The sequence below is a fragment of the Chiloscyllium plagiosum genome, chromosome 7 (assembly GCF_004010195.1).
Source record: "Chiloscyllium plagiosum isolate BGI_BamShark_2017 chromosome 7, ASM401019v2, whole genome shotgun sequence".
In the NCBI taxonomy this organism is placed as follows: Eukaryota; Metazoa; Chordata; class Chondrichthyes; order Orectolobiformes; family Hemiscylliidae; genus Chiloscyllium; species Chiloscyllium plagiosum.
Window position 1 is genome coordinate 88541571 of NC_057716.1, and position 12457 is coordinate 88554027.

The window sequence follows — 12457 nt, forward strand, 5'->3', positions numbered from 1 at the left end:
TTGACAAATGATTTGTGTGGTTTAATTTTTGTTTTAACAGTTGATTCAACTGAGTGGTTGTCAGGTCAATTTGAGTGCTGGTTAAGAGTCAACCATACTACTGTGGGTCTGGAGTCCCAGGCTGGGCAGACCAAGTAAGGACACTGAAGACATTAGTAAACTAGATGGATTTTCATGACAATTGACAATGGTTTTATGGTCATTAAGTGAATGAATCTAATTCCAAATTTTTATTGAATACAAATTCCATCTGTTGAGTGGATTCCCAGAACATTACCTGGGTTACTAAATTACTAATCCTGTGACAACATTATTGCACCATCACCTCACCTTTGGTAGTATCAGATCTCCGAGAGAAATGAAAACTAGAAATTTCAGATAAAACTGATATTCCAATACTGCAATGTATTCATTTTTAAAATGACCACAATTGGAAATGTTTTGCAGAAACTGAGCTTTATTTGACCCCACAGCTAGTTATCTGGTGTTGAGAAAACAGACAATACATGTACAAGTTCACCTTGAGCAGTGAAGTAGGGAGGCTATCAAGTTCCTTAATAACCTCCATCAAAAGGGTCTCCAGTTATGAAAATCAAGTCTTTCAGTAGCAACCTGTTTTTTAAAGCTCTTGTAATGAATTTGCATACTAACTACACATTTGTCAGGATACAGAAACAATATTATAGTTGATTAAGTAGAGTTGTACTGATATCACATTTGTCATGAGCAAGTTATGTTAGATAATACATTTTCCTACATCAGATGAGACCAAATGGTTTAGTTTGGATATAACATATGGAGTACATCTCTGAATACAAGTTAAATGGTCTGTAGAGTTAAATGTTGGTGAAAAGAATCGGAACACTATTTACTAGTTTCAATACAGCAGAAGTACCAGTTATACCAGTGAACAACTTAGGCACCACTTTGTCTTTGTATGTGCCTAGGACTTATCATGTCTTGTAACATGGGTTAATAAGAGTTGGATGGACAATGGGAGAATGTTTTTGTCCTGTAAGAAATTAAATTCCATTTGAAAATATCAAATTATGGTTTTATGGTTTTACTTGTAACTTGTGTTTTTGTTTTAGGAGGGGACTGTGGGAAGTCTCTACGGAAGAATTGATGTAACTTAGATAGCATCTACATAGTTGGCTGGCAACATGCCTGTCATCCCAGTCCTTTGCACAGTACCATACATCCATCCTTCATCAATGGACTGCACATTCATAAGGACGTCACCATCTTTGAAAGAGACTTCATCTGCATCAGCTGCTGAATAATCATATATGGCACGGTAGGTTTTCTGTGGAAAAATAAATGAATTCAGATAATGTGGTCTGTAGTTGCGACTGAGCTGCACAAATTGTTGATATGACCTCATTATAGTAGAAAATGTGTTGAAGTATAGTAAGTCAGCAGGAGAAGCAGACAATAAGATCCTGGCATCATGGCTACTAAGAAAATATTGTTTCAGGTGGGAGTTAGAGACAAAGTATGTGATATTACATAATCAAGGAGATTATGTAATATCACATACTGTCACTGCTCAACAACTTTGAAGTTGGTGGTGTTGTGCAGAGCTCCATGACTTTGAGAAAATTGCATGATCCTAGTACTGATCTTTTTTGATCAGTTCATCGCTAGAACGGCTCTTAAGATTGGGTTTTATATTCTCGGGCTGGAAAGAAAAGCATTGTCAAAGTTCTCATTTTACTATGCCGTTAACCTCTCTGAATTGGACATGTATCATAGGAGGGGCAAGATTCAACTGTGATTCTAAGAAATGTTTTAAACTCACATTTGGTTTCCAATGAATAGTACTGCTTTTTGGTCAATTCTGAAAGGAATCTGAAAATTTGACGACAGTTGGCAGAAAAGATAATCCTCCTGTAATTTGGGAATGTGACTGGTATACCACCTCAATTATGAAAGAGCAAATCCCATGATGATAAATCGCTTAAGATAATAGGTGGTTTGTACGGTAATGTGCTTATGTGCATTTATTCTCAACACAGTTGTTTATGGTAAAGCACAGCCGAACACTCTAATGTATTTTCATAGCAAAGAGTGTGTACAAGCAGAGCTTCCATTCTCTTTGGCGATAGAAAACATCTCTTGGTTGATTTAGGAAACACCTAGGAATAGTATGCCATACTCTCGTAAGAACAGCACAATCACATCATGACTGACCAGAAAACCACATGTAACTTCTAAGACTGGATGTTGCAAGAGTTGAAAGTACTTAAGTTTGCATGAGACTACTTCATCACTACCATATTATTTGCTGTGCAATGTAAATTTAGGTTTGATGCATCAGCCACTTACGCCAGTTGTTGAAGGGTGAGAGGGAATGGATGACACTGTGGTCTGCTGTGTAGCAACAGAGGATGATCTCTGCTGTGGCAGGACAGTGGTTTTGGTGTGTTGGTAGCCTAGAATAAACCAGAAAAAAATCTGTGTTAGAAAACTGATGCCAATTAATGCACAAATAGTTTCTTTGATAGGCAGCTTTTAAATAATTATTTCAGCTGCAGTTCAAGATGTACCATTCTGCATTTTCTTTTTAGAAAAGAGATTTACAATTGCAAACCTTTCCAGTTACCTGGAAACATTTCAATTGCAAAGGCCTAGTCCACACCTAAGTGTAGTGAACTAACTGATTCTATAAATCTAGATTTTAGTTGTCAGTTAAACAACGCAGAAACAGATGCTTCAGTCTAACTCATCCAAACTGACTAGATATTCTAAATTAATCTAGTCCCATTTGTCAGCATTTGGCCCCTATCCCTCCAAACCCTTCCTATTTATATATCCATCCAGGTGACTTTAAAATGTTGTAATTGTGCCAGCGTCCACCATTTCCTCTGGCAGTTCATTACATTCACACACCACCCTCTGTGTGAAAAAGTTGCCCCTCAGCTCCCTTTTTAAATCTTTGCCCTCTCACCTCAACCTCTGCCCTCTACTTTTGGACTCCCCTACTTTGGTAAAAAGACCTTGGCTATTCACCCTATCCATGCCCCTCCATGATTTTATAAACCTCTATAAGGTCACCCCTCAGCCTCCAGGGAAAACAGGCCCAGCCTATTCAGCCTCTCGCTTTGGCTCAAACCCTCCAATTCTTGTAAATCTTTTCTGAACCCTTTCAAGTCACATCTTTCCTATAACAGGGAGACCAGAACTGAACACAGTATTCTAAAAGTGGCCTAACCAATGTCCTGCACAGCCCTAGCATGATATCCCAACTCCTATAGGAGTTGACTAATAAAGGCAATGAGCCAAACACTACCTTCACCACCTTGTCTACCTGCGACTGTACTTTCAAGAAACTATGCACTTACACTTACATTCCTAGGTCCCTTTCTTTGGCAGCACTCCCCAAGACCATACCATAGTCATGTCTTGATTTGCCTTATCAAAATGCAACATCTCACGTTTGTCTAAATTAAATTCCATTTGCCACTTCTTTGCTCATTGGCTCATCTGGTCAAGGTCCCATTGTACTCTGAGGTAACCACCTTTGCTATCCACTATACCATCAATTTTGGTGTCATCTGCAAACCTACTAACCATACCTCCTATGGTCACATCCAAACTTCATGCATTTCATCTCCATTAGAACAAAGAACAGTATAGAATAGGAACTGGCCCTTTGGTCCATCAAGACTGCGCTGACACGTGGTGCCTTAATCAAAATATTTTGTCTGTACGTGGTCCTTATCCTTCCATTCCCTGCCTATTCATATCTGGCAAGATGCCTCATAAATGTTGCTACTGTAAGCACATCCACCATTACCTGGCAGTGAATTACAGGCACTTACCACCTGTGTGTGAAAATCCTGCCTCTCTCACCACCTTCAAACTTAACCACCTTTTATCCTAAACCTATGTCCCCTAGTAATTGACATTTCTACCCTGGGAAGAAGACTCCGACTGTCCATTCTATCCATGTCCCCCATAATTTTGTAAACTTCTGTCAATATATTTGCCACTGAAACCTAAACATCTCTGATGTTTGGAAGCTTCCGAGCATCTAAGATACAATCTCATTCTTGACATTGGTTAAGAAGTGAATTATCACTGTCATCAAGGAGTATATGGGGAAAACTGTCGTTCATAGGATTGTCTGTCAAGTTGCCAAATTTTCTCTGTCAAATGATATACAAGTGCACCCAAGAGCCAAGGCTTCCCCAAATAGGGGTCATGATTTAGAGATGCCGGTGTTGGACTGGGGTTTACAAAGTTAAAAATCACACAACACTAGGTTATAGTCCAACAGGTTTAATTGGAAGCCCTAGCTTTCGGAGTGCCGCTCCTTCATCAGGTGGTTGTGGAGGACACAATTGTTATAAATTGCTATAAATTCTGGGTCTTACAACTGTGTCCTCCACAACCACCTGATGAAGGAGTGGCGCGCCGAAAGCTAGTGTGCTTCCAATTAAACCTGTTGGACTATAACCTGGTGTTGTGCGATTTTTAACCAAATGGGGGTGAGTACCTCAAATTAGGTCAATTATCAAGACATGAATTGAAGTTACAGAATAAAAAAAGGCTTAGGAAGTACTAATCTAACCAGACCAATCTTCTTTCTTAGGTGTTTCATAGATTCATACAGTGCAGAAAGGTGCCTTTGAGTCTACACTGATGTAACTATCAGTAAAGGTGCGATAATCCCAATTTCCTGCACTTGTCCCAAATCTTTGAATGTTATGATATTTTGAAGTAGTCAACCAAATTTTTTTTAAAAAATCACACAACACCAGGTTATAGTCCAACAGGTTTAATTGGAAGCACTAGCTTTCGGAGCACCGCTCCTTCATCAGGTGGTTGTGGAGGACACAATTGTTATAAATTGCTATAAATTCTGTGCCTTACAACTGTGTCCTCCACAACCACCTGATGAAGGAGCGGCGCGCCGAAAGCTAGTGCTTCCAATTAAACCTGTTGGACTATAACTTGGTGCTGTGTGATTTTTAACCAAATGGGGGTGAGTACCTCAAATTAGGTCAATTATCAAGACATGAATTGAAGTTACAGAATAAAAAAAGGCTTAGGAAGTACTAATCTAACCAGACCAATCTTCTTTCTTAGGTGTTTCATAGATTCATACAGTGCAGAAAGGTGCCTTTGAGTCTACACTGATGTAACTATCAGTAAAGGTGCGATAATCCCAATTTCCTGCACTTGTCCCAAATCTTTGAATGTTATGATATTTTGAAGTAGTCAACCAAATTTTTTTTAAAAAATCACACAACACCAGGTTATAGTCCAACAGGTTTAATTGGAAGCACACTAGCTTTCGGAGCGACGCTCCTTCATCAGGTGATTGTGGAGGGCTCGATCGTAACACAGAATTCATAGCAAAGATTTGCAGTGTGATGTAACTGAAATTATACATTGAAGAATTGATTGTCTGTTAAGCCTTTCATCTGTTAGAATACAGTGACAGTTTCACTTCCAATTAAACCTGTTGGACTATAACCTGGTGTTGTGTGATTTTTAACTTTGTACACCCCAGTCCAACACCGGCATCTCCGAATCAAAATTTTTTTTTAACGTTTTCAGCCTCCACTACCTTACCAGGCAGTGCATTACAGATATTCCACCATTCACTGAGTGAAAAGTTTTCTTTCCCCACATCTCCTCTGAGTCTCCTGTCCCTTCTCCCAGCCTTCAATCTAATGAGTTATGTTGTATGTTTAATATGGGAAGCTTTCTTCTGGTTTGTAACACATTATAACTCATCGCCAGGTTTTAAGAGTTTCAACTAAAGGAAGAGCATTAAACAAGGGAATAAATGGCTTGCAACATTTTCCAAGTACTGTGGTACTAAAATCAAGTAAATTGGTCACAAACTAGTGGCGGTTGTCTGGAAGAAGTTGTTTCCGTTATAATAAGTAATGGTCTGGTCAGGTTCAGAAGGTTCTGATTTCTCATCTCCGCCACTCAGGCTCAGAGCGCTAGCAGAGCGTGAGTGCTCCCGGCTGCGACGCTGGGCTTGAACTGGAAACAAGAACATTGGAGTAAGTGAATGAATAGCTGCAAAAGATACACAGACATTTTAATCTCTTAAAACACAAACAAATTGTTTTGTTTCTCTCTAGATTTTCTTTTAAATTGGCCTGCTCAGATGTGTCTGAAGCAAATGAGATGTGAGGCCAAGCTTTCTGGCCCAGAGGTAGGGAAACTACCACTAGATATCTAAGATTTACTTCCCATTTCTATTTCCAATTTCTTCAATTCTATTATAATCAGACTTCTGAAATTTCATCAAATTTGACTGGCTGATGTTTACTTTCAAATTTATGGTAAATCAGGGCTAGTTGCTTTATTCCAAACAAATCATCAGTCTTTGAGTAACAAAGTCCTGCTTCATTACACATTCTACAAAGTAGTTGGTTATAAAGAATAGAACTAATAGGAACTTACTGCTTAGCATGTGCAAACTCCTGGACTGAATGTTGTCTTCAGCTGGATCATAATCAAACACTGAGCCAGGGTTGGTGCGCCACACACGCAGATCTGTCGAAGATTTAGAGGGTTAGATGGACAATAAATTTTTACTTTACATTATTTCATTATTCCTGCTGTAATCACAGAGCTGTACAACATGGACAACAGACCCTTCACTCCAACCACTCCATGCCAACAATAATCTCAAACTAAGCTCATCCCACCTGCCATGCTCCTGCCCCATATCCCTCCAAACTTTTCCCAATTCGTGTACTCATCCATATATCTTTTAAACATTGTAATTGTATCCATATCCACCATTTCCTCAGGAAGTTCATTCCACTCATTGAATCACGTATGGCAAAATTTAGTAAGTTTAATTTGTTTTATTCAATCATGGGATGTGGATGTCACTGGCCAGGCCTGCATTTATTGCCCATCCCTAATTGACCAGAGGGCAGTTAAGTGTCAATCACATTGCTGTGGATCTGGAGTCACATGAAGGCCCGACCAGGTGAGGATAACAGATTCCTTTCTTAAAGGACATGAGTGAAGCAGACTTTTTTTTTTCTGACAGTCAACTGCAGTTTCATGGTTATTAATAGACTCTTATTAATTCCAGACTTGTATTGAATTCAGCTTCCACCATTTGCCAAGGCAGGATTCGAACCTGGGTCCATAGAACTTTATCAGAGTAAAGAAAAGATTGAAATCTGAAATACACATCAAACAAATGAATGGATGGCTGACTCCTGTGAAAATAAGTGGTGTTGAAATCACAACAGGGGAAACAGATTGTCAGGTCAATGTTGATCCTCCATGCAATCTGTTGTGTATGATTTTGCTCTGTTTCCAAATCCCTACCTCCCTTTTTCTCAATCATGGACTAAATTTATTTCTAACCATTGGCATGGTTCAGTCACTGTGCGTGTGTGTGAGGGTGTGGGGTACAAGATTACCATACAAGAGAGACTGGTCAAGAGTGTGGGTGAAAACTACAATTAGAAGTTCAATAAGTGTATAGTCACACAAGAAGCTACAGCCCCAATGGGCTGAATGGCTTCTTCTGTACTGTATGATTCAATGATCCTGAGGAGCCAACAGGAGTCATGACCATATCTCATTAACATTCCAGTTTCCTTAATTTTCTAAATGTTTTGGTTTTACAGACACTCCCAACTTTCAACTAGTGAAGCTGCAGGTTAGTTGGTTGAAATGTAAAACAAATCTAGTGCAGGTGCACACTGATTTTTCAAAGAGATCACACTACAATTTCCTCCCTTTTAATCCCCAAGAGAAACATCTTAACTTTAAATGAACTTTTATAAATGGAAGAAAAATATATCTGAATATTTGAAAGAAATAAGATTAATTATTTATTATAATTACACCTGACATTGTGCAAGATCAAAGATAAATGGACTTATCTACAATATAACACATTATTCAATTTCCACTACTAGGAAGAAACAAAGATTTGTATACCTTGTGTCTTTCACTGTGTCTCACACCTGCACACACACAACATGGGTGCTGGGAAAAATAAGCACTACCACAGTTAGGCAGTAGTGTAGGGGTAAGGAAGAGAAAATATATATAACCAGGAGATTTAGAGTCCCTTCAGTTTAGGGCACTGACTCTGTGCTGGCTGGTGCCACAGTCAGTGTGCTTCTGCTATATAAAAATATATAACACATTGTTTTCGGGCACCATTTGTAGTGATTGAATAAATAAAGTTATTTCATTGAATTATATGGTACTTCATTAAGGTCTTGGGTTTGAATTGTGCAATTTGAATTGTAATATTCTCCACATATTTCAATTTAAAACAGTAATGTGTATTGTCTAATAAATACTCAGATTGTTAAGTGGTTGCAATATTCTGCTGCAAAATGCATTTGAGCACTGCAAGTCTGACAATATCCATTAATAAAGGGTCTGAATTGGTTGCATGGAGCTGTAACAGAATCATAAGTAGTAAGAGACCCATCATGCTAATACTGGAGGAAGCTCTTCCCTTAGTCATAATATCCCTGTCCCTGAGTCCGAAGATGCAGTGTTTGATTCCTACACCAGACAATTCTAGTGCCTGGAGACCAGAGCATGGTTGAGAATTGATGTGTCCAAATTGTACAGTTACAGGGAGATCAGACATCTCTTCTGTCATATGGAACTAGTTACCTTATTGGCTGATAAGAAGATGATTATGACCCTGGAGAGAGAGTATTCATGGGCTCACCTTTCTTACTTTGAATCAATCTCTAAACCTTCCCATTAGTGAAGACTGAGAAATGTAAAAATTGTAAAATCCAAATACCCAGTACTTTTTAAAAATCATGAGCCAGCCTGCAATTCCTACATGAACCACTGGGTGACAGTGAAGGAATCAGTTTGGGCTACACTCACAGTACAAAGTGGTGGAGGAAAGTGAGTGTTTTAAACATAAAGTATGGATGCAGTAGATTACAATCCTAATGTTCCTGGAAAGGGCCAAAGTATTTGAGATATTTAACTGTCTTGTCCACCCAACAGGGCAGAGAACCTGAGTTTTGGAAGGTAGCCAGTGTCTGTCCTTTCTTCAGCAGAACCCCCGAATCCCTTTTCTAAGACGACAGGATTGTGTTCACAAACCTGCCTTACCCTAGTCCAGTAATTCTCAGTTCACCTCACTCATTAATACTGACTTTTACTCGGTTGAAACACCCAGTCACTGCAAATAACTACTTCTTCCATCCCCTATTCCCTGCTCTCATCTCCTAATGTGGCACAGTGGTTAGCACTGCTACTTCACAGCGCCAGAGACCCGGGTTCAATTCCTGCCTCAGGCGACTGACTGTGTGGAGTTTGCACATTCTCCCCATGTCTGCATGGGGGTGCTCTGGTTTCCTCCCACAGTCACAAAGATATGCAGGTCAGGTCAGAATACCTCAAGACCTTCTTCATTCAGAAACCTTACCGGTCCTCCCCAAAGTGGCTATTTGCTGTCCCCCTTACTCACTACTCTAATGCCATGTTTCCCAGTCCAGTCTCTCACACTCAAATCTATCATTCCTTCCCACTCCCAGCCTTTATCTCCTGTTATTCACTCCTGCATCTATCCTCTCCCTTTACCTCGCCCTGCATTTGATATTCTTCTTGGAGCTGATGTAGCTCACGGTGACTTATTAAAATATGAAGGAGCACAATGAATTAATCATCTACACATCTGTATTGGGCAAAATGTATGAATTATTTACTAGTCAGGAGAATTCATTTATTATTTGTCGACCAAGGTGAGGGCAATTCATTATTTATACCTCACAATAATCTATAGTTACTACAATAACATTGGAATGAAGTACATTTATAGAATTAAGGAATAGGAACTTATTCAATCGTCACTACAGCTGTACAGTGCTACATATTGAATTCATATTTTTCTTGCAGAATGTATATCTCGGAAGTCTCTTAATATGTAGTAGTCAGCAGTGGAATCAAATATATACAATACCTGCAATACCCACAAGAATAGTCAGGAAAAATATGAGTGTAATATTATTAATAAAGGTATGGAAATTAAATAACATTGTTTACAAGCCAGACTTGGTTTTATGGTGAAAACATCACATGGGAAATGTAAGTCACCCAAATCAGAGATAGCTGTAAAATCCTGTGTTGAAAAGATATCAATTTTTGTGTGCCAGATAAGGTAATGTGGCAAAGACAGTGTTCTTAAATGCATTACTTGCTTCGAAGAACATTAAACATCAACTTTATTTATTCATTTGTGCGACACTGGCTGGCCAGTAGGGCGGCACTGTGGCCTCACAGTGCCAGGGACCCAGGTTCGATTCCAGCCTCGGGAGAACTGTGGAGTTTGCACGTTCTCCTGTGTCTGCGTGGGTTTCCTCCGGGTGCTCCGGTTTCCTCCCACAGTCCAAAGTTGTGCAGGTTAGGTGGATTAGCCATGCTAAATTGCCCAGTGTTAGGTGCATTAGTCAGAGGGAGATGGGTCGAGGTGGGTTACTCTTCAGAAGGTTGGTGTGGACTCGTTGGGCCAAAGGGCCTGTTTCCACACTGTAGGGGAATCTTGAATTAGTGCTAATCCCTAATTGCCCTTGAGAAGGTGGTGGTGAGCTGCCTTCTTGAACTTATATGGCTTTATTGACAACTCCACCATTCAATTAGGTCACAGCTGATCTGAATCTCAACTCCATTTATTTGCTTTACTTCCATGTCCCTTGATACCATCAAGGAGAAAGTGAGGACTGCAGATGCTGGAGATAAGAGCTGAAAATGTGTTGCTGGAAAAGCGCAACAGGTCAGGCAGCATCCAAGGAGAAGGAGAATCGACGTTTCGGGCATAAGCCCTTCTTCAGGAATGAGGAAAGTGTGTCCAGCAGGCTAAGATAAAAGGTAGGGAGGAGGGACTTGGGGGAGGGGCGTTGGAAATGCGATAGGTGGAAGGAGGTCAAGGTGAGGGTGATAGGCCGGATGGAGGAGTCCAAGGACCTGCATGTCCTTGGTGGAGTGGGCGGGGGAGTTGAAGTGTTGAGCCACGGGATGGTTGGGTTGGTTGGTCCGGGTGTCCCAGAGGTGTCCTCTGCAACGTTCCGCAAGTAGGCGGCCTGTCTCCCCAACATAGAGGAGGTCACATCAACTTGATACCATCAACTGATAAAACTCCATAGAGTACACCTTGAAAACTCCAGCCCTCACACGGATATATGGACAGAGAATTTGATTTCTACCACCTTTTTTGTGGAACAAGTGTTTTTCCTAATTCGCCTCCTGTATAATCCAGCTGTAATTTTAAGATGTTGTGCCTTTGTTTTTGGCTCCCCATCAGAGAGGAAGAGTTTCTCACATCTACCCTTATCAACTCCTTTTAACATTTTAAACATTTTGATAAGATGGCACCCACAATCACCTGAAGCCAAAGCTAGTTTACACAACGCTTTGATTTTTTAAGTCATGGTTGTAATAGAAGCTACAGAGGTGTTCAAACCAGTCACCAACCTGTGAGGCTCTCTGCTTCATTTTCCACACGTCGCCTCTGCATCTCTACAACCCGTCTTTGGATGCCGCGGTAGCTGATGTCACTGAAGTCTTGCATGTTTTTCTTTACGCGCTCAGTAATGGGATCAGTTACTACAGACGTGAAGCTTCCCTTGGTCTTCTCAAAGTCTTCATGGTATTTTACCTTTGAAATTGGAAAATACTTAGCAAACAAAATAATTCCTACCTTCTTAAAATAGGTCAGCCAATGGAACAAGCAACAAAAGCCAGCATCTCCTACAAGACACACTGTTCCCTCTGCAAGGCAAGAGACACTGCAAGGGAAAATGTCAGTCTCCAATATGCTCTCATGTTCTGAAGTGGGGCAAGTCAAATGCATGTAAATGTAGCCTTATATGTGTAAGAGATGTCTGCTTTGTTTGGATAGAGTTAATTTTGTTTTGCTTCATTGATATGCTACTGTACAGAAATGAACTGCATTTTTGACTATGTATATATACAAAGATTTTTTATGAATAAAGTATATTTTTAAAATTAAAAAAAGCTGCTATCGAGGTGCAGTGGGGAAAGACCACCGTCTTCCTACTGAAGTTAAGTGGGAGTCTATTCAAATATCAGATCCTCCTAATGCCTCAAATACATGTAAACATAGTCTACTTCAAGAGATGCCTTTGGTTTGTTTGGATAGTTTATTGCTGGAACAGCACAGCAGGTCAGGCAGCATCCAGGGAACAGGATGTTCCCTGGATGCTGCCTGACCTGCTGTGCTGTTCCAGCAATAAAGTTTCAACTTTGATCTCCAGCATCTGCAGACCTCACTTTCTCCTTTGTTTGGATAGAGATGATATGCTACTGTGTAGAACTGAATTGTATTTGTGACGATGATATTTTTTATGAATACAGTATATTTTTGAAATAACAAAGTTAGACTGCACAAAAGGATGATACAGAGGTAGAATATGACCAATTAAGTTGAAGTGGCAATTAAAAATAAATTAAATGT

General features: G+C 39.9%; 1 protein-coding gene across 1 annotated transcript; it reads right to left on the reverse strand.

Annotated features, from left to right (window-relative positions):
• Positions 1 to 437: 437 nt before the first annotated feature.
• Positions 438 to 11848, reverse strand: LOC122551754 (nebulin-like). The gene is made up of 5 exons (XM_043694191.1): positions 11455 to 11848; positions 6433 to 6525; positions 5860 to 6006; positions 2329 to 2435; positions 438 to 1306 (listed from the first exon to the last, which is right to left on the reverse strand). The coding sequence occupies exons 1-5, from the start codon at positions 11831 to 11833 to the stop codon at positions 1133 to 1135; spliced, it is 900 nt and encodes a 299-aa protein (XP_043550126.1). The 5' UTR covers positions 11834 to 11848; the 3' UTR covers positions 438 to 1132.
• Between the last annotated feature and the right edge of the window lie 609 nt (positions 11849 to 12457).

Excerpts from the sequence above, each read along its gene's own strand:
- LOC122551754 (XM_043694191.1), bottom strand. The coding sequence starts at position 11,833 with ATGCATTTGACTTGCCCCACTTCAGAACATGAGAGCATATTGGAGACT. Across the intron at positions 6,007-6,432 it reads GAGTTTGCACATGCTAAGCA|TTCAAGCCCAGCGTCGCAGC; the intron begins GTAAGTTCCTAT and ends TCTTGTTTCCAG. Across the intron at positions 1,307-2,328 it reads CTCACCCTTCAACAACTGGC|AAAACCTACCGTGCCATATA; the intron begins GTAAGTGGCTGA and ends ATTTTTCCACAG.